The 25,066-nt window shown below is 60.7% G+C and overlaps 2 protein-coding genes across 21 annotated transcripts; both read right to left on the bottom strand.

Annotated features, from left to right (window-relative positions):
• Window positions 1–342: 342 nt before the first annotated feature.
• ABCA7 (ATP binding cassette subfamily A member 7) lies at window positions 343–17,507 on the bottom strand. Of its 20 annotated transcripts, none has more exons than XM_054050289.1 (51): window positions 17,447–17,507; window positions 15,712–15,808; window positions 15,486–15,602; window positions 15,141–15,282; window positions 14,939–15,066; window positions 14,752–14,868; window positions 14,447–14,641; window positions 14,252–14,335; window positions 13,869–14,100; window positions 13,603–13,742; window positions 13,417–13,533; window positions 12,920–13,099; window positions 12,638–12,846; window positions 12,372–12,548; window positions 11,976–12,198; window positions 11,668–11,889; window positions 11,344–11,548; window positions 11,153–11,269; window positions 10,824–10,995; window positions 10,348–10,479; window positions 10,133–10,272; window positions 9,922–10,059; window positions 9,572–9,783; window positions 9,273–9,345; window positions 8,787–8,989; window positions 8,597–8,645; window positions 8,277–8,339; window positions 7,740–7,757; window positions 7,440–7,585; window positions 7,210–7,334; window positions 7,031–7,129; window positions 6,643–6,838; window positions 6,434–6,528; window positions 6,197–6,229; window positions 5,788–5,893; window positions 5,614–5,688; window positions 5,005–5,174; window positions 4,762–4,939; window positions 4,554–4,669; window positions 4,197–4,341; window positions 3,985–4,108; window positions 3,770–3,899; window positions 3,567–3,687; window positions 3,376–3,438; window positions 3,193–3,299; window positions 2,630–2,771; window positions 2,428–2,562; window positions 1,431–1,534; window positions 1,239–1,331; window positions 877–1,114; window positions 345–769 (listed from the first exon to the last, which is right to left on the bottom strand). In XM_054050289.1, the coding sequence occupies exons 2-51, from the start codon at window positions 15,775–15,777 to the stop codon at window positions 629–631; spliced, it is 6,753 nt and encodes a 2,250-aa protein (XP_053906264.1). In that variant the 5' UTR covers window positions 15,778–15,808; window positions 17,447–17,507; the 3' UTR covers window positions 345–628. The 20 variants fall into 20 exon arrangements, 17 of the variants coding, with proteins under 17 accessions (XP_053906266.1, XP_053906258.1, XP_053906257.1 ...); XM_054050299.1 differs by having other exon boundaries at window positions 14,752–14,873; window positions 15,509–15,602; XM_054050283.1 differs by lacking the exon at window positions 1,431–1,534 and adding an exon at window positions 16,674–16,778 and having other exon boundaries at window positions 344–769; window positions 1,239–1,413; window positions 2,428–2,771; window positions 17,447–17,493.
• A 2,003-nt stretch (window positions 17,508–19,510) lies between these two features.
• Window positions 19,511–24,949, bottom strand: CNN2 (calponin 2). The gene is made up of 7 exons (XM_054050083.1): window positions 24,793–24,949; window positions 21,397–21,518; window positions 20,998–21,064; window positions 20,751–20,888; window positions 20,418–20,534; window positions 20,017–20,163; window positions 19,511–19,939 (listed from the first exon to the last, which is right to left on the bottom strand). The coding sequence occupies exons 1-7, from the start codon at window positions 24,850–24,852 to the stop codon at window positions 19,676–19,678; spliced, it is 915 nt and encodes a 304-aa protein (XP_053906058.1). The 5' UTR covers window positions 24,853–24,949; the 3' UTR covers window positions 19,511–19,675.
• Window positions 24,950–25,066: the final 117 nt, after the last annotated feature.

Genomic DNA, 25,066 nt, shown 5'->3' with positions numbered 1-25,066 from the left:
CCCCCCCACACCCCCCGGCGCTTTGCCGTCGCTGGTTGGTTGCCACGCTCTGAGCGACGCGCGGCTCTGTCAATAAGAGCGCTCGTTCCAGATTCCCCTTCTCGGGGAATCCCCCGCAACCTTGGGTAGGAAAAAGGAGGAAGGAGCAGCTGTTTTAAGCGCGGGGAGAATCTTTAAACCCTTCCTGCATTGCCGCGCTGCGGCCACACGGTGGCAGCACTGAGCTAGAACGGGCGCCGAAGCACCCGGAACAGCAGCTCCCACCGCGTCCCCGTCCCGCTGTGCCCCCTCCGCCCCTTGTCAGGGGGAAGAGGGGGTAGAAGAGGGTGGAGGCTGCAGTGGTCCAAGGGCGATCCACCCCCCTCATGTCTTTATTTAACCCTTCTTTCAGCACAAGCTCTGCTCTGTCAGTGGATCCCAGCCCCAGCCCTGCCCAAAACAGGGGGACACCAGGGAAGATACCCCCCACCTCACCCAGCTCAGCCCCACCAGAGTCCAACCCCACCAAGGGGCACTGGGGCCAGCCCCGCCATGCTCCTTTGGGGGTCCAGAGCAGCCAGGAGCCCTAGGCCCCCAGGTCGTGGTGCAATGGCGGCTGGGAAGGGGTCTGTGGGCACTGTGACCCTGCTCAGACAGCGCTCTCCCGGTAGCTGTCATCCTCCAGGAACGGCATCAATCTCATCCCAGGACTGGGGGCTCCATCCTGCCCAGGGTCCAGTGCCCCCACAGGGTCGTCATCACTCTGCTCCCTTGCAAAGTGCACAAAGACCTGTGGAGAGGCCAGGGTGAGGGGCAGTACCCATGGGACCCCATCCCCAGTGTGCCCCATGTCCCCATTATCCACACCCCCAACATGTGCCCCACATCCACCATCACCTGGTCCAATGTGGTCTGGGAGACGGAGTAGTCCTCAATGTGGCAGGGTTCGCGGTGGGCTGCCAGGACACTGAAGATGCTGGCCAAGGAGCCAGCATGGGAGGGCACCTGGAACTGCAGCAGTCCCCTATGCCGCTCCTTCAACACAATGCCTGGGAAGTGGAGCTCCATCAGGTTCTCCAATGGTGCTGGCCCAGGGCCACCAACCCGTACCACCACTGTGTAGCCGTCTCCAAACCTGTGCGGGTGAGAACATTGCTGGGAGAGGAAAGCATTGCTGCAGGCACCCATCCTGGCCGCAGCCCCAGGAGGGCAGCCGCTCCTTGTTGTGAGGGTCCTCCCTGAGCCCCCGGCCCCATTACCTGTTCTTGAGGTGCTGGATGCTGCCCAAGCAACGGAACCGGCCATTGACCATGATGGCCATCCTGGTGCACAATGCCTCACACTCTTCCATGCTGCAGGGGAGAGGCGTGAGCACATTCCTTCTGGGGGTTCCATGGGGCAGAGGGGTGCTTGCATCTGAGGGTGCTGCAGACCCTAGGGTGGGGGCTCACCTGTGGGATGTGAGCACCACAGACCTGCCCTCGCGGATGACACTGAGGATGCAGTCCCACATGAACCTCCGTGCTTGGGGGTCCATCCCCGTTGTGGGTTCATCCTGCAACGGCCCCGGTGGGGCTGTCAGCAGGGGCAGGGGCCGGGGGCTGCCCCAGGACCCCCTGTTGCCTTCACTTGGTATAAGAAGTTGCTATTATAAAAAGTGGAATATTTTTGATGGAAGCGAAAGTAGAGTTCAATTTCATCTCAGTAATTGTGTTCTTTGAAAGTTAAGACACAATGTCCCTCTGAGACCATGCTTTTTTATAGCATGTTTTCTTTTAAGCAGTGTTTTTCCAGATCTGTTCATTCTTTGGCAATGATAACGCCTTGTGTTCAGTGTGATCTGTGCTGAACAGACATGTCTTCTTCTCTAACCCCTCTGTTTGCAACCTTTCCCCATCTCAAATGCAAGGTCAGACAGAGTTGTCTCCAAATTAGCGAGAGATTGGACTGTTGTGAAGTTCATAATGACATTAAAATGAGTACTTAGAAAGGAATAGAATATGCATTTTCATGGGAAAATTTATCCATATGCATGTAAGTGGGAAATACATTCTGTAACCAGCACTTGTTTCGTTGCACACAACTGATGGAGAGCACTCCTCACAGCTATAAATTGCAGAGGGGAAGACTTAGACTGAACATAAGGAAGAAATTCTTCATGGTAAGGGTGGGGAAGCCCTGGCCCAGACTGCCCAGAGCAGCCATGGCTGCCCCATCCCTGGAGGTGTTTAAGGCCAGGTTGGATGGGTCTTGGAGCAACCGGATCCAATGGGAGGTGTCCCTGCCCATAGCAGGGGGTGGGACTAGGTGGGCTTTGAGGTCCCTTCCAACCCAAACCATTCTATGATTCGATGCTGTCCCAGGAGTGATTAAAGGGTGTTAGCTTTCTAAAACTCCAAAACAAGTCTCAGAGAGTTTATTTGCTGGCATTTTTGGAGTCATACTCACCAAGAAGACAATGGGCGGGCAGCCGAGCAGAGCGATGGCCGTGGAGAGCTTGCGCTTGTTGCCCCCGCTGTACTTGCCCGCCAGATGGTCTGCATGCAGCCCCAGCCCCAGCTTGGCAATACCCCAGCAAGCCACCTGCGAGGGACAGCAAGGGATGAGGATGGGGATCCCCAGGGCTGAAGGGGCAGGGTGCGAGCCCTACCTTGGCGGTATCCTCCTCCGGGACACCACGAAGGCGGCTATAAAACTCCAGGTGTTCCCGCCCTGTCAGCAGGGCCGTGATGGCATCAAACTGGGGACAGTAACCCATGTGCTGATGAACGGACTGCAAGTCGGTGAGCACGCTGCAGGGACAGGGGACATGACTGAGCATGTGGTGGGGACACGGCTGAGCACACTGCAGGGACAGGGACATGGGTGAACACAGAGTGGCAACACACAGCATATGGTAGGGACATGCTTAGCACGGTGTGGGGACAGGGACGTGGCTAAGCATGCAGAGGGGACATGGCTGAGCATGCTACAGGGACAGGGACACAGCTGAGAACGCAGAGGGGATGGGGACAAGCTCAAGAGACAGGGACAAAGCTGGTACAGTGCGGGGACAGGGCTGAGCACGCAGCAGCAATGAGGATGAGGATGAAGGCGAGCCCAAGCATGCTGCAGGGATGTGGGTCGGGAGGAGCACAAGGTGGGGACAGGGATGATGGCACACATGCTGGTGGGACAAGGGCGAGCAGTGGGGTTTCATGCGGTCTCACCTACCTGTGCCCTTTCAGCCAGGCCTCCCCCAGCGTCACCTCTGTGTCCCCCGTCAGCATCTTGAAGGTGGAGGTTTTCCCTGCGCCGTTCACCCCCAGGAGGCCGAAGCACTGTGGGGTGCAGACCGAAGTTACAGCAGCCCCAACCCTGCCTGTGGTGCCGTCTACCCATTTGTCTGTTCCTCACCTCCCCGGGAGGGATGGCCACGCAGAGCCTGTCCACCGCCGGAGCCCTCCTGTGCTGGTACACCTGTGCAGCAGAGCCGAGGTGGCATTGGGTGCTCCTCACCCATCACCCACCAGTGGGATCTGGGTCTCCTGGAGAGGTTGGAGCCCAGCAGGGAGAGATGGGGCAGCATCCAGCCACACGGCGCACACCTTGGTCAGGTCCTTCAGCAGCAGGAGGTGGCCATGTGGTTGGATGCTGGCCACCTTTGCTCGCTCCCTGGCCACGTCCTCGTCCTCCTCTCCCAGTGAGGGCAGCTGGAGAGCCCGCAGTCTGTGGGCAACAGCAGGAGGGGCAATTCCAGGGCTGCTCTGACCCATGGCCATCCTATGGCCACTCCATGGCTGGTCCTCACCCAAGCCGCAGGAAGAAGTTGTATTGCAGCAGAAGGGTGAAGAGGAAGAAGATGATGCCCTCAATGGCCATGGCGAACATGTTCTTCCCTGCCACATTCCAGGACAGGGGGGACACAAAGCGCTTGTCCCCTGCCAGGGGCAAGAGGGGCTGTAGGAATTGGGGTTCCCACACTAGCCAGGCTTTGGGGAGGGGCCCTGATGCTACTGTACTCACCAAACCTCTCAAAGGCATCAGCCATTGCCTGGTTCTTCACCATGTCGATGAGGCCTCGGCCCAGGCAGAAGTGGGGGAAGATGAGGAAAACTTTCTTCAGGATGCGGTTGATGTTGTTGAGGTTCTGCAAGGGTGGTGAGGCTAGGGCTGGGGGAACTGGTGCTGGACCCATAGGGATGGCAGGGGGGGTCCAGGGCAATCCTGGGACTCACCTCGTCCACAAAGAGCTCCAGCACAAAGGTGGCCACACTGCCGTTGATGCCAACGAAGAGGTTGATGCAGGTCAGGGCCACATAGGCAGTGCTGGGGATGCTGAAGAGGAATGAGGCTGGGTACATCAGGGGAGTGATGGACCAGCTGGAGGGGCAGAGAGACAGGGGTTGGCCAAGGCGCACCACACATCTTGGGGGCCATGGCAGGCTCAGCTTGTGCCCCGCCCTCATTCGCCATGACTCCCCAAGCCAGGGCTGCCCTCTCTGCCCCTGCTCAGAGAGCCCCCCCCATCCCCTTCCCCAGAGTCCAGCGCCCAGTAGGGGCTGAGCCCTAGCTGGGTTCCATCAGCCCTTCACCCGTAGAGCAGCAGTAGCAGCACTAGCGAGGGCAGGTTGGCGGAGGACACGTAGGACTTCTGCTGGAAGCAGACGAAGATGAGGATGACCAGCAGCGCAGAGACCAGGTAGTTGCACTGCAGGCAGGGAGAAGCCAGGGAGGGGGGTCATGAGTGGGACGTGGCCCCCCAGAGCTGCACCCCATCCCTGTTTCGATCTCCATCCGTACCATGTCCCAAGCAAAGTTGCCCAGCCAGTAGGTGACAGGCTTCATCCCGCTGACAAACTGCAAGTGCTTGGCCTTGCTGACCCGCTCTTCAATGAGGAAGAGCACGAAGCTGGCTGGGACGAAGGACATGGCAAAGATCACGCAGATAGAGACCAGCACGTCCACTGAGGTGGCCATCCTGCCGCAGAGGGGAGGGTCAGCCAGGCACAGGGGTCCTGTGTGGTCCCCAGGCCTGGCACTCACAGGGCGGCCTCAGAGAGCTGCTCCTTGGTGAGGTTGAGGGGGTGGTTGGTGGCTGTGATGCCATAGAGTGTGGGGTCCACCCCAGCAGGCAGGTGGGCACGCAGCAGCCCGTTGTTGGCCACATTGACGAAGGAGACCATGGCATGCCAGCCCTTGTTGTTGAACCAGACCTGCAGCCCAGAGTAATCAGAGAATCATTAAGGTTGGAAAAGACGTCCAAGCTCATCCAGCCCAACCATCAACATGATACCAATGTGCCCAGTAAACCATGTCCAGAAGTGCCACATCTACGTGTGTTTTCCACCCCTCCAGGGACAGAGACCCCACCACTGCCCTGGGCAGCCTCTGCCAGTGCTTCATCACTCTTTCCATGAAAGAATTTCTCCTAATACCCAATCTGAACCTCCTTTGGTGCAACTTGAGGCCATGGAGAGCCCAGCAGCTCAGAGATCCGTGCTCCCACCCCAGCACTGATGCTGGCTGTGCCCATAGATTCCTCCTCGGTGCCTGCTCCCTTTTGTGGCTGCTCCAGCCCTGGACGGGGACGTAGTTCTGCATTCTCCACTGCTCTCGCCCCTGTGAGACCCCCAGCTCCAGGGCCAGATGCACCTTGACGTTTCTGCGAGCATCCAAGCCCTCGATGAAGCGGCCGAAGTTGCTCAGGAACCGGTCTGAGCGGCTGCCCTGGGCAGGGGAACACGGAGTGAGGAGCTGGTTTGGGCCAGACCCCTCCCAGCACCAGAATGCAGGAGCCAAGATGAGAGGGCAGAGCCCTGGCCGTACCGGGGTGATGTTGAGCAATGCCCGGAGCTCCAATACCACCTTGTCCACCTCTGCTGCCGACAGAAGTGCCTGGGAGCTGCCAGAACCCAGAGAAAAGCCACCGTACCTGTGGGGAGACACAGGCACTCCCAAACCTGCACCCATATTCTACTGCCACTCCTGCTCAAACTCAATCCTCCACTCTCCCCAGCCCCTTCCACCACTGCTACCTCTGCCCAAATCCAACCCAACCCTCCACCCTCCCCAGCCCCTCCACTTTCATAGATGCCACGGTGAGCGGCACAGAGTGAAGGGCTGAGACTGCCGAGACGATGCCTTTGGATCACTTGGGCTCTGCTCAACCTTACAGGGAGCTCCTGCCTCCTCCTTGCCCTGTCTGTGCAAGACTCCAGCCCCTCCCTGGTCTCACCTTTGCTCATTCACCCACTTCTTGTTCCTCAGCCTGAAAAAAAAATGGGAAGGGTGGAGAAATACCCCCAAGGAGACGTTATGGCAGCTCCTGCCCATAAGTTCCCCAGCACTTCCCCCTCACTGCCCCAAGCCCTGACTGGGTTTAATCCCCAGTGTCCCTCCATGCTCCCATCATGGTGGCAGCCTGGGTCAAAGCCCTGCCCCGTGTCCTCCCCACAGTGTCCCCAGCACTCACTCCCGGCGGATGATCTGGGGGTAGGTCTTCACCAGGTAGTCAGAGATGTTCCTGCCCGTCAGGTTCTGCAGGATGTCACCGGTGCCTCTTTGCACCTGACGGGACAGACAGACAGGCTGGATGGACACACAGCCACGCTGACCTCTCCAGAGCATCACCTGCAACCACACCCAGCCCCAGTGTAAGCCCCACTGTGGTTTGAGGGTCACCTGGGGTGGTGGGAGCCCCCCGGCCCCCTCAGGGCAGTTGGGAAGCATCCTGCGAGCCCCTGGCCCGCTGCATTGGCACGGTGGGGATGGCTCAGTTCGTGTCCAGTTCCCATGTTGCAGCGCTTCCAGCAGGGCTGGGGAGGCCAGTGGGGCTGAGAAGCCATCGGGGTGGGAAGCTGGGGGGCACGGTCTCATCCTGGACACCCAGCACCACAGGGGGAGAGAGATGCCCGTTACCAGCCTGCTGTGAGCCAGAAGCATAGGGACCTATCCCTGCCATCGCCCCACCCATCATGGGGATAGTTGGGGGTCCCATGGCATCACACACCAGCTGGCAGGGATGCTCCTGGGGGAGAGGTGGGCATGGAGGTGGGGTGCAGGCACTCACATCTCCGCAGCATCTTTCATGCACTTTGTGCCGAAGCCCGGTTCAGCCAGGAGTGCATCCAGGAGCCGAGCTGTGTCAGGGTCCCCTGGGGCATCGTTGCTGCCGGGAGATGTGCGAGTGAACTGGTGGGAGTAAGGGATGGGAGGACACAGCAAGGGGAAAGAAGGAAGGGGGCACACCTGAAGAAAGTGAACTGCTGCCCGTACATCCAGGGCTCCAGCCACAGCGGTGGGTACTTCCCAAAGGGCGGCACGACGAGGCTGAAGAGCAGCGCAATGCAGACAAAGATGGCAGGAAGGACGATCTGCCAAGGGATGCGAGGGATGCGAGCCAGGATCTGCTCCACGCCCTCCTGCCCCATTCTTTCCACCCTATGGTTCCATCCTGTCCCTGTTCCCCCAGGGCATACCTGGGCGAAGAAGCCTCGGGTGCTGCGCCAGGCGTGGAGCATCCTCTTGATGAAGAGGGCGCGGAACTGCTGGCGAGTGAGTGCCCAGCCCCTTACCTTGCACCAGGCCTGCTCGTGTAGCAAGTCTGTCTCCTGGGGCTCCTCCACTGCAAGGAGAGAGAGAGGTCTGATCCTAATCTAGGTGAGGGGCAGGGGTTCATGTGGGGCAGCGTGCATGGGGACAGAGGTGTTCCCCAACCCAGTGGGGATGGGGTGCAGCATGTAGGGATGCAATGGGAGCCCCAGACTCCCAGCTCCTACCTCGCCGGGCTCCTCGGGCTCAGTGTAAAGGAGAGAAAATTTGGGTTACAGCCATGCCAGCACCTGCCCAGCCAGGTTTAGCACCAACCCAGGGCAGAGCCAACTCCCCAACCTATCACAGCCCCCCTAGACTCACGTGGCTGCCCTCATGCCAGCTCTGTATCCAGAAGAAGGGACCTGGATATGTCCCCTGGGATGGCATGTCCCATCCCAACCGCTGCACAAATTTGGGCTCCATCAGACCTGTGCTGTCCACCCCTTTCCTGCTCGACACCCCAAGACTGGGAGGGAGGGATGCTGCACCCCCTAAGCCAGGCAGAAGTGATGCTGCATGAGCATCCCTGAGCATCTCCCTGCCTGCTGCATATCCGAAGGGATGGGTGTCCAAAGGAAAGCCTGCTAGGATGGATGCATGCCCAGATGGCCACATGCCACAGGTCCAGTCCCAGCCCAGGGCGTGTAGGTGAAAGTGGGGGGCATCCACTGGCAGGGGCTGGGCATCTTGGGGGTCCCAGGTCTCAGATCTCCCCTCCTTACCCAGCTCCCCATCAGCCACTTCAGCGTCCACCCCTTCGCTGGGTGCTGCTCCTCTCCTGGTGCCTGACAAAACAGGGGTGACAGCACCAGGGTAGGACAGAGGTCACAGCTTGGAATGCCTCCCTGCACCCATGAGTGCTCCTAGCAGGGACCCCAACCCTGGGAAGGGCGAGAGCCACAGGGGGTGCTGGGGGCACCCACATCCCTCTGCTCCAGGCTGTGCAGCACTCATCCCAGCACCCCCCTGCACTGGTGAGCATCTCCCCCCGGCCCCCTCTGCACCCTGAAACTTAGCTCCAGCCAGGATGGAGGTGTTTTACCTGCCGTGCCAGCATCCACCTTGGTGTCCTGGGCCACCTTCAGAAAAATCTAAGTGTGGGAAAGGGCCAGCATTGAACACAGCTGCCAGCGCCCACCGCCCCAGCAAGGCAAATTCCCTCAGAGCCCCCAGCAGACCTCCAGGGAGGGTGGGCACCCCAGGAAACCCCCAGCTACCACTCCTCCAGGTACCTCTTCCAAAGTGGTGTCAGAGATGCCGTAGCTGGAGATGCCCAGTTCCCCTATGCGGGCATCTAGCTCATGGAACAGATCACCAAAGGCACCATCCTTGGCCCCACTGTAGGGCAGGACAAAGAGGACCTCGTGCCCGATGTCCTCCACCAGCCGCGAGCCGGGAACCATCTTCTGGATCAGGGCCGACAGCTGGGCCAAGTCTAGGGGGACAAGGAGGGCTGAAAAGCTGGGGCAGAAGCCGGTGTCTCGCGCAGGAGGTGGCCAAAGCTGGCATGTGTCTGTGCCTCAGCCTGAGGATCCCCAGGGGGGTTGAAGGGGCTGGGAAGGTTGGGACCCCCATCTGCCCACCAGTGCAAGGGGGTCAAAAGCCATGGTAGGGCAGGGAGCAGGTTTGGATGTACCCACAGGGCCCCCAGCGCATAGGGAGCACCCAGGAGGTTGGTGATGCTGTGCTGAGGGCACAGGGAGGGATGGGACTCTCACCCACAGTGCTGGCCTCACTGCCCCGCTCACTGTCCAGGCCTGTGTTGCTGCTGTGCTTTGAGTCACTGCCATCCTGCAAGAAAGGGTGGTTGGAGCTTGGCACACCACAGCAGGATCTGGCCCCAAGCCTGGGGCTCAGCACCTTCCAGATACCCAGGATGGCAGCAGAATCTCTCCCCAAGTCTTGGACCTCGCAGCAGGATCTAGCCCCAAGCTTGGGGCTCAGCACCCCCAGGCACCCAGGATGGAGGCAACAGCCACCATTTTGCTTTATGCTCAATTGTGGCTGAGGAACCCACCTTTTTGGCAGTGCCGGAGACGGTGCCAATGCTGCCACCCATCCCATTCCGCTCCCGCTTCACTAGGGTGAGGTGGTACCCGGTGCCCAGCCTGGCTTTGAGGAAGAGCGGAGACCCGCAGCAGCAGAGCCGACCCTGTGAGATGATGGCTGTGCGGTCCCCCAGCAACTCTGCTTCATCCATGTAGTGGGTGGACAGGATGATGGTGCGCCCTGCGGACCACAGACCCCCTTGCTGACCCCTCTTTGTGGGCTCCTCTCCCCGCGGACCCTGCTGCTGCTTCTCTGGGGCTGGGGAGCTTCGATCCATGGAGAGGGAAGTGAGGTCTCTCCAGACCCCCCAGCACTGACCTTTGCGGTACTTGAGCAGAAGATCCCAGATGCTGCGTCGGGAGTAGGGGTCAACACCAGCCGTGGGCTCGTCCAGGATGACCACCCGGGAGCCACCCACGAAGGCGATGGCCACGGAGAGCTTCCGTTGCATCCCACCTGTGGAGCAGCAGCAATAGCATTGGTGGGGACCCCCACTCACTCAGGTGCCTGTCCTGTCCCCAATACACACCTGAGAGGTTCCTGGTCTGCTCCTGGCGCTTGTGAGGCAACCCCATGTCCTGGATCAGCTGCTCCATCTCCACCTTCACCTCCTCCTCTGACAGTCCCTTCAGCCGCCCGTAGAACCAGATATGCTCCTCCACTGTCAGGCTGGTGTGGGCAGGGGTGAAGGGGCAGTCCTGCCCACAACAGCCCCTCGTGCTACCCACCCTGCCCCTGCCCTACATGTTGAACAGCACGTTGTGCTGGGGACACATCCCCAGGGTTTTGCGGATGCTGTCGATATCGGAGCAGATGTCCCAGCCCAGGATATAGGCAGTGCCGGAAGTGGGGGGTAAGAGGCCAGTCAGGATGGACCTGGATGGGGGACCAGCAGGGAAAGGAGGTCATGGAGTGCAAGACCAACAGGGCTTGGGGTGCCCCATCCTACACAGAGTGCTCAGAGCACGGCCAGGTCATAGAATCATAGAGCCATGGAATGGTTTGGGCTGGAAGGGACCTCAAAACCCATCCAGTTCTACCCCCTGCCATGGGCAGGGACACCTCCCACTGGGTCAGGTTGCTCCAAGCTTCATCGAACCTGGCCTTGAACACCTCCAAGGATGGGGCAGCCATGAGTGGGCCAGGGCAGAAGGGATGAAAACATGGCAAAACTGGCACAGAATCAGGCACAGCTCCCAAACCCATAGCCCCCAGCTCACATCGTGGTGGTCTTGCCAGCCCCGTTGTGGCCCAGGAAGGAGGTGATCTGCCCCTCGTAGAAGTCCAGGCTTAGCCCGTCAACCGCCACGTGGTTGCTGTTGTGGTAAACCTTCACCAGGTTTCGGATGGAGACGCCAGGCTGGAGCTGGGCAGGTGGTTCCTCCACCAGCACTGGAAGCCACCAGAGGGTCAACATCCCAGGCAAGACCTCTTGCCATGGGGCAGGACCCCAACACCATGGAGAACAAAGCTTGAGCAGGAGCATTCAAGCCCAGCTCTGTGGCTGCTGCCCTTCAGCTGCACAGCTCCGGGGTGGGCAGGGGCTCACCTTGGGGTACAGCAAGGGGGCTGGTGGGGTATGAGAGGTGCCCAGTTGATGAAGGCTCTCCAAGCCAGTAGCTCTTCAGGAAGGGGAAGTTCCAGGGCTTGGGGATCCCATAGTGACCTGCAGCAGATGGGGCTGAGTGGGGCTGGGGACCGGGGCGGGGGGCTGCCAGTGACAGGGGGAGCTGTGCTCACCTGGGAAGATGCCCTCGACATACCAGGTGGCCAGGCCGTAGATGCCAGCGTCCAGCAGGAGCAGCCCCATGGCCATGGCAAAGTTGTAGGCATCTCCTGGCACGGGGCTGGCACCCAGGTTGTGCCACTGGATGCCCACGCCCTGCTCCTCGTAGAGGGAGAAGTACTCGCAGCCAAAGCCAAAGGCCACCGGTGACAGCAGGCTCTGGTGGTGGTGAGAACATCAGCATGGGCAGAAAGATCAGCCCAGGGCGGTTCAGCCCCAAAGTCCCCCAGCCAGGGTGCTCAAGGAGCATCAGGGAGAGAGCAACCACAGCTGCTCACCACTAGGACACGGAGCGGGAAGGTGATGTGGTCACGCCAGGCGACACAAAGCACATAGGGCAGGTAGAGAGAGAAGTAGATGATGCCACCACAAGCCGAGGCCAGGTTGGCATGGGCGAAGAAGGTGCTGATGAGGAAGCACTGGCTGATGGTGGCCACCGAGAAGGTTCCGAGGAAGAGGAAGATGACACCTGGGTCGCTGTAGGGCAGGATGTTTCCCAGCTGTGGATTGAGGCAGGTTGGAGCCTGCAGAGCCCGTGCTGGCTCCCACATGTCATCCATGCTGTTCCCCATTCCCTGCAGCCTGCCTTGAGGATGAAGACGAGGAGGGCAGAGCTGAGGAGGAAGGGGATAAAGCTGCTGAGGAACCAGCTAAGCCAGAGGATCCCATTGCTTAGCCCCATGGTCTTCATGGTCTCCTTAAGACGCGTCTCCTTCTCGTGCACCACTCCCTTGATGATCATGGCCACTGAGTAGATCCAGGCCAATGTCATGAAGAGCGGCAGCGAGCGGTTCAGGACCCGCAGGAACCTGGGGGAGATCACATAGCCCTTTCACCTCCAGCCTGACACCCTGGGGTCACCATCAGGCAGGGGACACAGTGTGACCTCCCCAGGGCAGCGATGTTGCATTATGCTCAGTCCCATCTTCTGGGGTCAATTAAGGGTCCTGGGGGTAGGGGCTACCCCCCACTGAACACTCACATGTCATCCACATAGCAGGGGTAGGGCATTTGCTGGATGTAGACCCCTGTCCGCGGCGCTGCCCTGGTTTGCACCTGCACTACTGCCTGTTCCACCAGGTCCTGGATGTAGACGAAACCCCCCCAAACATAGCGCAGGTCGCTGAAGGGGTCAGCTGCGGGTCCCGGGTCCCAAAACCTGGGGTGACAGCATGGTGTTGGGAGTGGGAACCCCTTCCATATGTGCTGGCTGCTCCATGAAGACCAAAGGGGTTGGCGTCCTCCAACCTGTCCTTGATCTTGTTGGTCCTTGTGACGGCGTCGATGTCCATGCGGATCTTGTAGCGGATGTGGGACGGCAGTGCAGCACCTGTGGTGTTGGTGGCAGGCTGGAAGACCACAGCTGCCCAGAACTGCTGCTCCTCCAGCAGCTCCAGGGCCCGGGACACCAGCTGCTCCTCGGTGGCCACCGCTTCAATCTTGTCCAGGCAGACACACTGCAGGCAAAGCAAGCAGGATTCAGTGAGGCTTGGGGAACCAGCTCACTTGGTCAGACAGGGTGACACGCACCTCCATGAACTGTGACAGCGTGCTTAGGGCCGCATCCACATCAGCATACACTTGGTGCCAGGTGAATCCTGATCCCACTGCTGGCCCTGCCAGGAACCCAGCCAGCGCTGGCAGCTTCCAGGAGGTGCCATTGAGGAACTCAGCCAAGAGTTGAGCTGTCCCTGGGGCCAGCAGCAGGTTCTGCAAAGCACCAAGAGTGATGCAGCCCACCCTCCTTCCAGCCAGAAGCCCTGGCTGCCACCACCCCACTGCACCCCTACCCTGCACCCCATCACAGCCCCATCCCACACTCCCTGATAACCCCATCCTGCACCCCACTGCACTCACCAACAGCCCCATCCTGCACCTCACCATGCCCCCATACTGCATCCCACCACAGCCATGTTCCACATGCCCATCCTGCATCACCACAGCTCCATCCCGCACCCCATCACACCCCCATCCTGCACCCCACCACACCCTGATCCCCATCGGGGGGACCTCTAGGGGTGACGCACCTGCAGGACCTGCACCTCTACACTGCTGTTGAGAAAGGTGTAGATGCGGGGTCCCAGCTCCTGCCAGGCACCCCACACCTCCCCCAGCATCGCCAGCTCCTGGAAGGTCCTGTTGACCTGTGTGGGACAGGAGGTGAGGCAGGGATGTGGGGAGACCTCCCTAGTCCCTTGCAGCCCCCTGCTCACCTGCGCCATGATACTGTCAGGGCCAGGGCCAGGTGGTGTGTACAGGATTTTACCCACAAAGAGGGGCTTGATCGCCCGCCAGAACATCTGCGAAACAGGGCTGGACTCCAGGCTGAGGAACAGCTCACGGCAGAAGGGACCTGGGTGGGAGTAGAACCAAGCCCTTGCCACCTGCCCTTGGTTGCTAGCCCCCTCACTCCCATGGCAGCTGGGGAGGCCATGCCCAATAAGACCCTGCCTGAGCCCCCCACATGTCAGTCACTCACTGCTGGTGCTGCCCAAGGGCTTGGATCTCTGCTCTGAGCTGTTGCGGTCCAGGAAGGCTTTGATATCGCTGTCCTCGTACCAGTTGAGGGAGGGGACCCTGAGCCCCCCGCTCTCGGGGTGCCCACAGGCAATGCGCGATAGGGTCCCAAATGTGCCCAAAGTGGCAGCACTGGTTTTGGTTACCGCCCCGAGTTCCCGTCGCAGCTCGGCAAGACTGGGCATGGAAGAGACCTGGGGAGAGCAGTATAAAGACCAGAGCGGGACAGGGAGACTCAGGGACAGGGGCAGAGCAGGACTGTGGGGACACCCAGGGACACCGTGGGGAGCAGAGCACCAATAGGGTGCACAAGGGGCAGTAGAGGGGAGGAAAGCAAGACGCTACCTCCTCCATGAGGGATGCTGCATCCCGCAGGAAGGTGCCCAAGGCTTCCACGGTACCAGCGATGCTGCCCACCTCTGAGCTCAGCTGTTCGTACAAGGAGCGCATGGGAAGAGGGTCACAGCTCCTCCAGGAGATCTGGGGATCTCAATCCCAGCTCCTTCCAGCACCCTGCACCCATCCAGGCTTGGGTCTCACCGCCAGAAGCCGAGGGAGGTCGACTTGGGAGAGGAAGGAGCCCTCCATGGCGTGGAGCTGGGGACTGGGGAGGGCGCAGAGCCCCTGCTGCAGACGCTGGGTGGAGGCAGGATCGTCCCCCATCAGGAAGCTCCCCAGCTCCAAGGCACTGCAGACCACGGCCTTCAGCGGGCGGCGAGTGCCTATCAGGGAGAGCTGGTGGGAGAGGGTTGGTCATGTTGCAGTGCCCCTCACCGCAGGCACTGGGAGCCAGTGCTGCTCCCATCACCGTGGGCACTGGGAGTGGGTGCTGTGCCAACACTCACAATGCGGGGGCTGAGCCAAGCTCCCATCAGCTCATCCACCAGAGCTGGCGGCAGGGATGTGTTGGTCCGGAGAAACCGCGAGAAGGTCTCATCCTCTCCCAGGTAGTCCCTCACCAGCTGGGCTGGGGGGGATAGGGGTCAACCAGGGGGTCTCACTCCCCGAAGCCCCCCCATTCACAGTGCTCACCCCTCCGCTGAGCCCCACTGTCCCGGAGCTGGCGCAGGATGGGCATGACCTGGCCAAAGCTGCGTAGGAGCCGTTGCCCATTGGAGCGGAGCAAGACCTGCTGGAATTCAGCCAGCAGGCGGGAGAGGCTGTGGGGGCACAGGGTGGGCAGTGAGACCCCAGCCCCCACTGCCCAGCTCTGCGCCACAGTTCCCCCACTCACATAGAGCCATCGAAGTTGCCCACCACACCGGGGGCTTCGCCTGCTGTCGGGTGCCGAAAGCAGGGGTTGTTGAGGTTGCAGATGATGCCCTGCAGCCAGGGCAGGGTCCCCGCTGAGGGCAGAGCCTTGTTGGGGAAGTGACCTGTGGGAGACATGGGTCTGGGGGGGCACTGTGGGACTCCCAGGGACACACACACACACACACACACATGAGAAGGGAGATGCCAGCAGCCCCCTGCTCATGTCTGGCTCCCAGGCTTGTCATCCTGGTACCACCCTGGGCTGTATCGGGACTCCACAGGGCTCTCATGCAACAGGGGTGCCCAGCAGGTATGGGGGACCTACCCCAGAGGGCACAGGACACTCACACTCATGCTGCTTGAAGGGCGGGTGGGATTGCCGCACTGAGATCAAGATGAAGAAGAGGAAGAGAGGCCACAGGATCTCAATGGCCAACTGGATCTAGGGGGAGACCCATGGTTCAGGGGTGTCCATGTCCCCAGGGCTCTGCCTACCCCCATCCCAGGACCCCACTGCTCCAGACACTCTCCCACCCTGGTCACCCACTCACCCGCTGCCGCCGGCGGTAGGTGAAGTTCTTCCAGAGCAGCAGCCCCAGTTGGATTCCCACAGCCATGGCAGGAGTGCGCGCCTTGCACCTCCCACAGCTGTTGGGGAGAGCACAGGCTCAGCACCAAGCTGGGGGCTCTTGCTTCCCTCTGGCTCGGGGCTTATCACACCAGGAAAAGCGCCTGACACCCAGCTAAGCTGCAGGCAGGCCTAGCATTCCAGCAGCAAAGCTCCTTTCTGGACCAAAGCCTTCAAATCCCGTTCCTTTATAAACCAAAAGCAGCAAAACAGGGCAGAAGCTCAGAAAGTCCCCCCAGGTCAGCACAGTGTGAGGAGCAATGATTCCAGTTCACATACCATGCCAAGCACAGGGAGCAGCTGGGCACCCCAGCAGCCCCAGCTACACGAGCAGCTCCAAGCCCCAAAGAGCTGGAGGACTGGGATGTGCCCATGTCTGTTTCCCCATGTGAAGGATGTGGCTGGGCCAGCAGCTGTAGGGCATTTCTGGTGTTGGGTTGGGTGTTTCTGCCAAGACCCTCAGCACCCCAGTAGGGGAAATTACCCTGATGCTCTAGGCTCGAGGTGTGATCTCAGACACAGGGATCCTCAGGTGCCCCTGAGCTGTTCTGGCAGCACCAGCTCTAGCTCCATTCTGTTCCCAGCTCCATCTCAGCCAGCTCCTGGAATTTCACCCATCCTGGACAGGGGCCAGTGGGTCAACAGCCCCCAGAACCCCACAGCAAACCTCAGCTCCCCTTCCAGCCACTCAGGTCAGCTTCATGCAAGCTCTAGCAGTCAGAGGTGGCACAGCTGAACTCACAGCTTCCCACCCAATGAATACTGACATCTCAGGAAAGCCCAGCTCCAGAGCCACCCCGGGCCACCACAAACTGAGGACACCTCTGGGTGACCCATTCCACCAGCCTGGGGCTGGTGGCCAAATCTGCAGAGTCACTTGCCTACCCTCTGCTTCCTGTGGCCTCTGCCAAGGGCTAAACTGGGTGCTGGGGCGCAGCAGAGATAAACGGGCAGTGGGATTAGGATCCCAGCTGGGAAATCCGGCTAATCCTGTGGGGCCGGACAAAAGTGGGGTGTCGCAGCAGGATCCAAGAGGCTGGACACTAGTGGCGTCCAGGGGCAGGATCCGAGGGGGCACCGGGTGTGGGGAGAGCTGAGCCACCTCCCCCCACCCCGCCAGAAAACGGGGAACCCGGGAGGAGGGTGCAGAGTGGGCAGAGGCTCTTTTGGGGACAAAACAATCTCCAAACTGTGAGATCCTCAAAAAGGCGCCTCTCAGAGGGAACTCGCGTGGGAATCTGCTCGCTCATCCCACGGGGGAGGGGGAAACACCTCCCATCCTCGCAACTCTCGATCGTGCCTCGCCGAGCCCCGAGCTGCTGGCGATGATTGGGGACATAGGGACAGCCCCGAGGGGGGGAGGGGACAGAGACAACCCTAGGGGGACGCAGACAGTCATGGGGAATGGGGGGGGACAGCTCCGGGGGGACACAGAGAGCCCCGGGGAGAAGGATGGGGGGGGGGGCACGACAGCCCCGGGAGGGAGGGGGGGATGCGGGCAATCTCGGGGAGGAAGGGAGAAGGGAAACGGGGACAGCCCCGCGGGGATGCTGCAGGCGCGTTCGGGGGAAGACAGGGGCAGCCAAGGGGAGGGGGGGACATGAGGACAGCCCCAGGGGAAGGGGGACACACCTGGAGGCTAACACCCCCCCCCGTACCTGTTCCCGGCCGCTTTAAGACCCCGCGTGCTCCCTGTGCCGCGCTCGCTCTCAGGCCCCGCCCCCCGCTACAAAGTAACTGCGGCCGTGACGTCACGGGGAGGGGGGGCAGGAGCCCATCCCCCCCATCATTCCCATCCCCCCTCATCATCCCCATTCCCACCCGCCCCTCATCATCCTCATCCTTCCCTGCCTCTCCCCTTCCCCTGCCCAGCTCTTACTTCACTCATGTCCCACCCTGTACTTGGGTTGGGCACCCTTGAAACCCGCCGCAGGCAGCAGACCCCCCCGCCACAGGTGCTACAACCCACCCTGGGGACAGCAGAGACCCCGCTGAGGAGACAGGGATGGCTGAGGTGGTGGGCAAAGGGAGCTCCCACCCACCCACTCGCCCACCCTGTGTTCCCCTTTGTGGGCTCCCAGGGGACAGACTCTTTTCCACCAGGGCCCCTGGGGCTGCAGCAGCCTCAAGGTGGGGGACCCTGGGGTGGTGTTGGGGTGCTGGGCAGCAGCGATGGCCCTGGGGAGTCATCCCCATCCTCCTCCCCGTCCTCCCCTTCATCCTCATCCCCATGGGTCCCGAAGGCTGAAGGACACCGAGGGACCCAGTGTGGGCAGTTCTCTCCAGAGCAAAGCCAAGCTGCTCTGGTTGCAGCAGGCTCTAACACCTGGCTGACAGCTGTGGTGCGAGCCTGGGGAGCAGGGCTCTCCGAAACACAGCATTTCACCCCAAAAGGTGGATCCTGACATGGCCAGGGCCGTGAGGCTATGGCCACCACTGGGGTGCAGCCCTTGGGGTCCCAGGGGAAAACACTTGGGTTTGGGTCCTGCAGGGCCCTCAGCTGCGTCCAGGGCAGCACTGAGCCCTGGGAGCAGCAGCACTGGCAGAATCCAGCCCCCTCATCTTTAACTGCAGCACCCAGCTCTTCGTCACTACCCAGCAATGGATGGCACAGCAGCTTTTGATTGCTCACATTCAGGACCAGCATCCATGGCATCATTAGTGGCATGGCTGGTTCCTAGCTCCTGTTTGGTGCCCTGGCACCCAAAGACACCATTTGGCCACATGGAGCACAGCCACTCACCCCATGGAGTGCAGCCACCTGCCCCACAGCCCCAGCGCTCTGAGGTCTCATCCAGCTCGGCGGCAGCAGCTCACCCCCTTGCTAGGCATGGCGGGACCCAGCCTGAGCACTGACACAAGGAGTTTGCACAACAAACCTCCTGCTGGAGTTAAAAAGGGGGTTTTGTCTAAAAAAAAAAGTTTCAGTATAAGAACATCTTCATTAAAAACCCCACACGAGGTGGAGACGAGGTGGAGAATCTGATAGGCAAAGGAAGGCACTGTGCTGTGCCCCAGCAGCCCCACGCGCTGCCCTAGCAGCTGCCCATGCTCCAGCATTGCTCTGCAGTGCTGGATGTGGCCGCCGCAGTCCGCCTTGGCTCCAGCGATCGGGTTACTGTGGCTTGCGGAACACCATGCTGGGCTCCCAGTCCAGCCCTGCAGCCATCACCTTGGAAATTGGGTCCCTATGAGTTCTGCTAGAAAAGCTTTTCCAGTTTCACTTCTACAGGTCGCACAAGCATGCAAGGCTGCTTGCAGTGTATGCACACTCATACACTCACACATACCATCCCCCATCCCCAGGCTGAGATCCCACATCCTCCCTACCCAGTCATCCCCACCTTCCTCATCATCCCCACCATCTCCATGCTCCCCATCCTCATCATTCCCAACCCTTGGGCTCTCCCACTTCTCAGAATCTCTCCCATCCATGCTCCCACCACATCCCAACACCCCAAGCTCCTCTCCTCTGCAGAGCCCAACAGGGTCCTGACAGCACGGGGACAAGAAGTGGCACCAAGGGCAGAGTGGGTGGCTGCCCCATCTCCTCACTGAGGGATCTGTGTGTTGGAGCAGCATGGTGGGTGCTCCCATCCTCTTGGCTGGATGAGAGGAGACAGCATCCACTCCTCAGTGCTGGAGCATCTCCTGCCTTCCTGCTGCAAACACTAGTGCCTGGGGGCTTCTGTGGGCTGCAGGAAATAGGTGGGCTCTTCTCTAGAAACAGGGTCTTTATTTCCTTGCTCAGAAAAATAGATTCATTTTAGAATTTAAAATAAAAGAGTTTTAAAAAAAAAGGGAATGACAAAAGTAGAGGCTGGAATGTTGCTGGCAGCGGAGTCTGTACACGAGATGGTGTGAGATGGAGCTGGGCAACGTCCAGCTCAGTAGCTCTCCTCCTCGTGGTAGTAGTGATACCCTGGGGGGTCCCCACTCTGGTCGCAGGCAGCATTGGCCACCTCACCCTGGCTGCCCTGTGGGCAGTACTTGGGGTCATAGATCTGGCGTCCCAAACCGAAGACCTGGCCGCTCTGGTTGGCACCCTGGTTGGAGCCCATCTGCAGTGACATGGAGGAGTTGTCACACTTCTCTGTCCCCGTCTTGGCATCGTAGATGTGTCTCCTCGTGCCAGGAGCTGTCATGCCCACCTGGAAGAACAGGACACAATAGAGCTTGGCTGTGTTCTCCCTCATGGTCCCTCCCCACTGTGGCTGCGATGGCTCACCTGGCTGGCACACTTGTTGGTGCCCATCTGGAGGCTGATAGTGGAGTGGTCCATGGGCGGCAGGATCTGGTTCTTGGGGTCGTAGAGGTGCCTCCGTGTGCCATAGGCTGTCATGCCGGACTGGCTGGCACACTTGTTCGTGCCCATCTGACAAGAGGGTCCAGTGAGGATTGAGTGCTGCCCCACATGTGCCCCTTCTCTTCCCTCCCCATCCCCTCCAGTGCTTCCTAGCCCAGCCTCTCTGGACATCCAGACACTGAGCACCGGTCAGAGCATCTCCACGCTTGGGTTGCCCCCAGCCATGCTTGGAGCCATGATGGTGGGTGCTGAGGGTTTCATAAAACCAGGCTCCCCCTTCACTCAGCACCCCAGCCCTTGGGAGCATGCATGGGGCAGCCCACCTGCAGCCCGATCACACACTGCCCAGCCTTCATCTTGGCCTCATCAAAGTTCCTCTGCTGCTTCTCCGAGTACTTCACGCCTATGTCCACGCTGCTCTGCATCCCCTTTGTCTTGGCCTGTGGGGAGGAGTATGAGGAAGGATGGGGGTCCCAGACCTCCCACCCATCCTCCCCAACCCCATCATCCCCATCCTCCTCATCATCCCCAACCCTATCATCCCCATCCCCTCTATTGCTGGGCAAGGGGAGTAATGGGGTGCCAGGGGAACCTCCTGAGCCAGGGCTCCCCATGGGGCTGTGCCCTCTCCCAAGCTGCTTGCCCCACGTGCTCACCATGCCTGCCAGTGCCAGCAGTGACACCTGCACCTGCGTCAGGTTCCCACTCTCAAAGAGGTCATTGGCTTCAAAGAGGTCCACAGGGTTCATGCCATAGCTGCCCATGGCCTTGATGAAGTTGGAGAGGTTCTCGAGCTAGGGGTGGTTGGAGAGGTGTGAGACCTGGGTGGGTGACAGCGGAGGGGCTGGGGCAGAGCCAGTGCTCAATGGCAGCAGGGTCACAGACAGGGTTGCCTACACCTACCTGGTGCCAGTTCTGAGCAGAGCGGTTGATCTTCCTTACCGAGTTGGGCTGCAGCTTGTTCATGAGCCTGGACGGAGGCAGAGGAGCAGGGGCTGCAGCAGGCAGAGACCCCAGCCGCCAGCACAGCACGCCAGTCTCCCCCACAAGCACAAGGCGATTCCCACCACTTCCAGGTTTCTGCTGGCCCCCAGGCCCCCCACTCCATGCCCAGGCACTTTGGAGGGATTCTGGCTGCAGAGAAAAGCTGCCAGAAGCTGGTGGGTCCCACCGGCACAGGCATGGCTGTATCCAGCCCACCCTTCCCACCCCAAGGGCTGGTTTGGATCCCTGGGATGGTACATCTCCCACGTCACATCTGAATGGGTGATGGCATCGCCCAGGGAGCTGCGTGGGACTCACTCGCAGAGGATCACTCCGTCCTTCAACCCCTTCTGGAAATCAGGCCCGATCTGCTGTCCTGTGACACTCTCAATCCATGTCCGCAGCTCAGCCTCCTTCTGTGGGTCGTACTTCTGGGCAAGCTGGGAGGGAATGGCAAGGGGACAGCTCAGGAACAACCCTGGTGTGCACCCCAAGCCCCTCACAGGGGATGGCCACACCACAGCCATGGCTACTACATTGCTGCAGCCGTGGACAGCACAGTTCATGACCCCCAGGCACAGACCCACATCAAGGTCTGGGAACAGCAGCCTTGTCCCAAACACCATTTCTGGGAAGCCTTAGAGATGCTGACACCACATCTCCAGCCTCTAAGAGGTTGAGGGAGTGACCCCCAAAGCCTGGCTGCCCCCAGGCCCAGAATGCTGGGGGGCAAGGTGGGTGCAGGAGGCAAGATGGGTGCAGCAGGAGGCTTGGACGGCCTGGAGATATTTGTTCTGCCAGGATTTCCTGGGGCACAGGAATGCCTCTGGCATGTCAGGGCAAGAACCACGGCTGGGAATAAAAACACAGTGTGACCCTATTACATGGCATCATCCCTCACCTCCAGCCTCCCACATGCCCATCCATTGGATGGTTTTAGCCCATCTGTATGAATATAATGGAGAGCAAGATCAGCTGGGCTGTGGCTACCCCTGCTTCTGCTCCCGCCCCTGGTCCCATCCCTGATATAGGAATGGCAATAGGAACACAAGCACAATGCTGCCCAGAGACACAGGCGCCGGCAGGGCCAGATCCAGTGCAAGCCCACAGAGCACAGTGCCCCCCACAGCAGCTTCCAAACTTTTTGAGGAAGATGAGAGGGAACTGCCTGTGGCGGCTAGGAGAATCCCCCAAGAGCCCAATTCTCCCTCTTTCATGGGAAAATCTGCCCTGTTCTCCATGTCTGTGGCACCAAGCCCGGAACCAAGCTCTGGGGAACCCCGGCCACTAACGCTCCTCCATTTCGCAGGGCTGAACACATCCTTGGCCACTAATGCTCTCCCATCTCGTGGGGCCAAACACGCCACCGCAGATTCCTCGGCCACCGCAGATTCCTCGGTCACCGCGACTATGCCAGGAATGCAGACGTCTCCTTCTAAATGGAGACCAGCTGCCCAGGCCGGCAGCATCACCAGCAGCATCGCCTCAGCCCACAATGGAAGGAAAAGGCTCCTCAGTCTTTTCCTGACTGAAGGGGCAGGAAGGAGGAGGATACACGAAAGAGCCTGGGATGCTCAGCCGGCAACCAGGGATGGTCACAAGGCAGACACCGACTTCTCGCCCATCCCATCCCATCCCATCCCATCCCATCCCATCCCATCCCATCCCATCCCATCCCATCCTGGTTCCAGGGCTGTGAGCCCCAGGGTATTCCAGCTCAAGGAGATCATGGGATGGGCGTAATCCCGCCTTGTTGTCCAGTGGGGAGAAACTGGCCACGCCCACAGGCTTTGCTGAGCTTGGTCCCATAGACCTGGTCCCAAAAGGGAAACTCAACCAGTGTGGGATGCAGGGAAGAGCCAGACGAGGAGGGTCATGCTCACGACACCACATGTGTCCCGTTCAGGGCATCCCGCTGTCCCACCAGCTGATTTTCTGGTGTGTGGCAGCCAGTACCAGTTCCCCTTCCCACCCCAAGGCCTGTGCGTGGGGTTCTCTGGGCACAGGAGAGGCAGATGGGACCAGCCTCAGAGCAGATCCCACCACAGCCCAGTTTGCAAGGGCTTGTATGGACCGGGAGGCCACTACTAGTTTAACTGGTTCCCAGCTGGTGATGTCAGCCTCCAGCAGACACATCAGGGCAGCTAAACTGGCTTAAGTCTTGCTGAATCAAGCTGAAGTGCCCAAGAGCACACAGCGTCGAGGCTGCAGCATGAGTCCACCTGCTCAGTGCTGCTAAACCCAGCCCAGATGCAAGCAGGGACCTGTCTTCACGCGGTGATGAAATATAAATCCCCAGCAAGGCTGGGCTCTCCTTGCCCAGGCACAGCCAGGGCCACCTCATCCCTGCAGCCATGGCCATCTCATCCCTGCACCTGTGGCCACCACACCCCTGTAGCCATGCCCACCACATCCCCACAGCCAAGGCCACCACGTCCCTGCAGCCGTGGCCACCACATCCCTGCAGCTATGTGTAGCCGAGCCCTGCTCATGCCTGCCCCATCCCCATCCCAGTAGCTTCTGCATCCCAGGGCAGGATGTAACCATTCGAGGACAACGGCCGACTGCGCAGGGACCGGGGGTGACCACGGCTCCACCTCTGCTTACCCAGGGCCAGGGCACAGCCCAGCATCGTGGCCATGAGTGGTAGCACGGGCAGTGTGCCCAGACCCATGGATGTGCAGGAAGCATTGCCAAGGGAAGCGGTTGCTGTGTCCCCCACTTTCCCCTGTGCCCATGGTGCTGGAGCCCCTCACCCCGGCAGCAGAGCCCACAGTGAGGACTGGGAGGGGGCACCCGGGATGCATCCAAGCGCCCAGTGCTGCTCGTCCTCGCCCCAGCCCCCTCCTCAGCCTTTTGGTCAAGGAGAGGTCTCACCACCCTGGATAGGAGGGTGCTCCAGCCAGCACCCTGCGGCACCCAGCTCCTTCGCCCATGAGGTGTAAACAGCCCAGCCAGAGGCACTGGTTCCCCTTTTCTCTTCCAGTACCCTCGGTGTCACCTTTGTGGCAGAGTGGCTTGAGGCATAAGACCTGGATGGTCAAGCGTGCCCGGGGTGCATCCAGCCAGGGAGCTCTGGGCTCCGAGGAGCAGGTCTGGACAGGGACTGCTGCTGCCCACACCCCACCGGGGCCACCAGCCCTGTCCCCAGTGAGGTCCACAGGGATTCAGTGGGGATGCGGAAGCGGAGAAGCTCCGGGGAGCCACAGCAAAAGGTGTCCAGACCTGTGAGGGGCCAGCGTCACCGCCCCCAGCCCCGAGTGCAGATGGAAACAGCGCTCTGGCGTTTGCAGGGGGCTGGCGGGTGATAGCACTCACTGGACGGACCTGGGCAGGGGTGGGCAAGGCAGCCAGCCCCCAGGATCCTCCAGCCTGGTCCTTCCTAAGACACCTTCCCGGGACCCCATTGACAAGGGAAAGGGCACCCCGAGAAGACCAGGAGCCCAGCCCTGACAACCCCTGCCCCTCAGAGTTCCCGGAGCACCAGGAGGAGCTCCCCATCCTTCCAGAACCCCAGCTCCCCATCCTTCTGAGACCCCTGTCTCTCCAGGACCCTCAGGAGCACCGGGACACCCGTCTCCCCAGGACCCCGGGATCCCCGACTCCCCAGGACCCCCAGGAGCATCGGGAGCCGCAGCACCCGGCAGTCGTGCCCCCCTATCCCCCCCTCCCCGTCTCCCAACTCATCCCCTCCCGTGCTCCCCCGTGTCTCACCCGGTTCTTGACCTCGGCGGAGAGCCCGTAGGAGGGACCCTTGTTGAACTGGGAGCTCATGTCGGGTCGCGGGACCGGGAACAGAGCGAAGACTGGCGAGCGGCGGGGCCGGGCGGGGCCGGGGGGGAAGCGGAGGGGACGGTCCGCCCCCCCCCCCCCCCCCCCCCCCCCGAGCTGATTGGACGGGGGAGAAATGCCCAAATAAGGGTAGGAGCGGCGGGATCGCGGCGGGTCCCGCACCCCGAGCTGGGGAGCCGGGGCATCGGGGGTACCG

The sequence above is a fragment of the Cuculus canorus genome, chromosome 27 (genome assembly GCF_017976375.1).
Source record: "Cuculus canorus isolate bCucCan1 chromosome 27, bCucCan1.pri, whole genome shotgun sequence".
NCBI lineage: Eukaryota > Metazoa > Chordata > Aves > Cuculiformes > Cuculidae > Cuculus > Cuculus canorus.
This window is presented reverse-complemented; position numbering and strand designations above follow the sequence as displayed.

What these genes read in the sequence shown, in the direction of transcription:
- ABCA7 (XM_054050281.1), bottom strand. Translation starts at nt 15,777, where the DNA reads ATGGCTGTGGGAATCCAACTGGGGCTGCTGCTCTGGAAGAACTTCACC. An exon ending in AACTTCTTCCTGCGGCTTGG is followed by an intron (nt 3,688 to 3,769) that starts GTGAGGACCAGC and finishes TGTTGCCCACAG; the next exon opens with ACTGCGGGCTCTCCAGCTGC. An exon ending in ATCCAGCACCTCAAGAACAG is followed by an intron (nt 1,115 to 1,238) that starts GTAATGGGGCCG and finishes TCACCCGCACAG; the next exon opens with GTTTGGAGACGGCTACACAG.
- CNN2 (XM_054050083.1), bottom strand. Translation starts at nt 24,852, where the DNA reads ATGAGCTCCCAGTTCAACAAGGGTCCCTCCTACGGGCTCTCCGCCGAG. An exon ending in TGCTGGCACTGGCAGGCATG is followed by an intron (nt 20,535 to 20,750) that starts GTGAGCACGTGG and finishes TCCTCCCCACAG; the next exon opens with GCCAAGACAAAGGGGATGCA. An exon ending in AGTGTGTGATCGGGCTGCAG is followed by an intron (nt 20,164 to 20,417) that starts GTGGGCTGCCCC and finishes CCCTCTTGTCAG; the next exon opens with ATGGGCACGAACAAGTGTGC.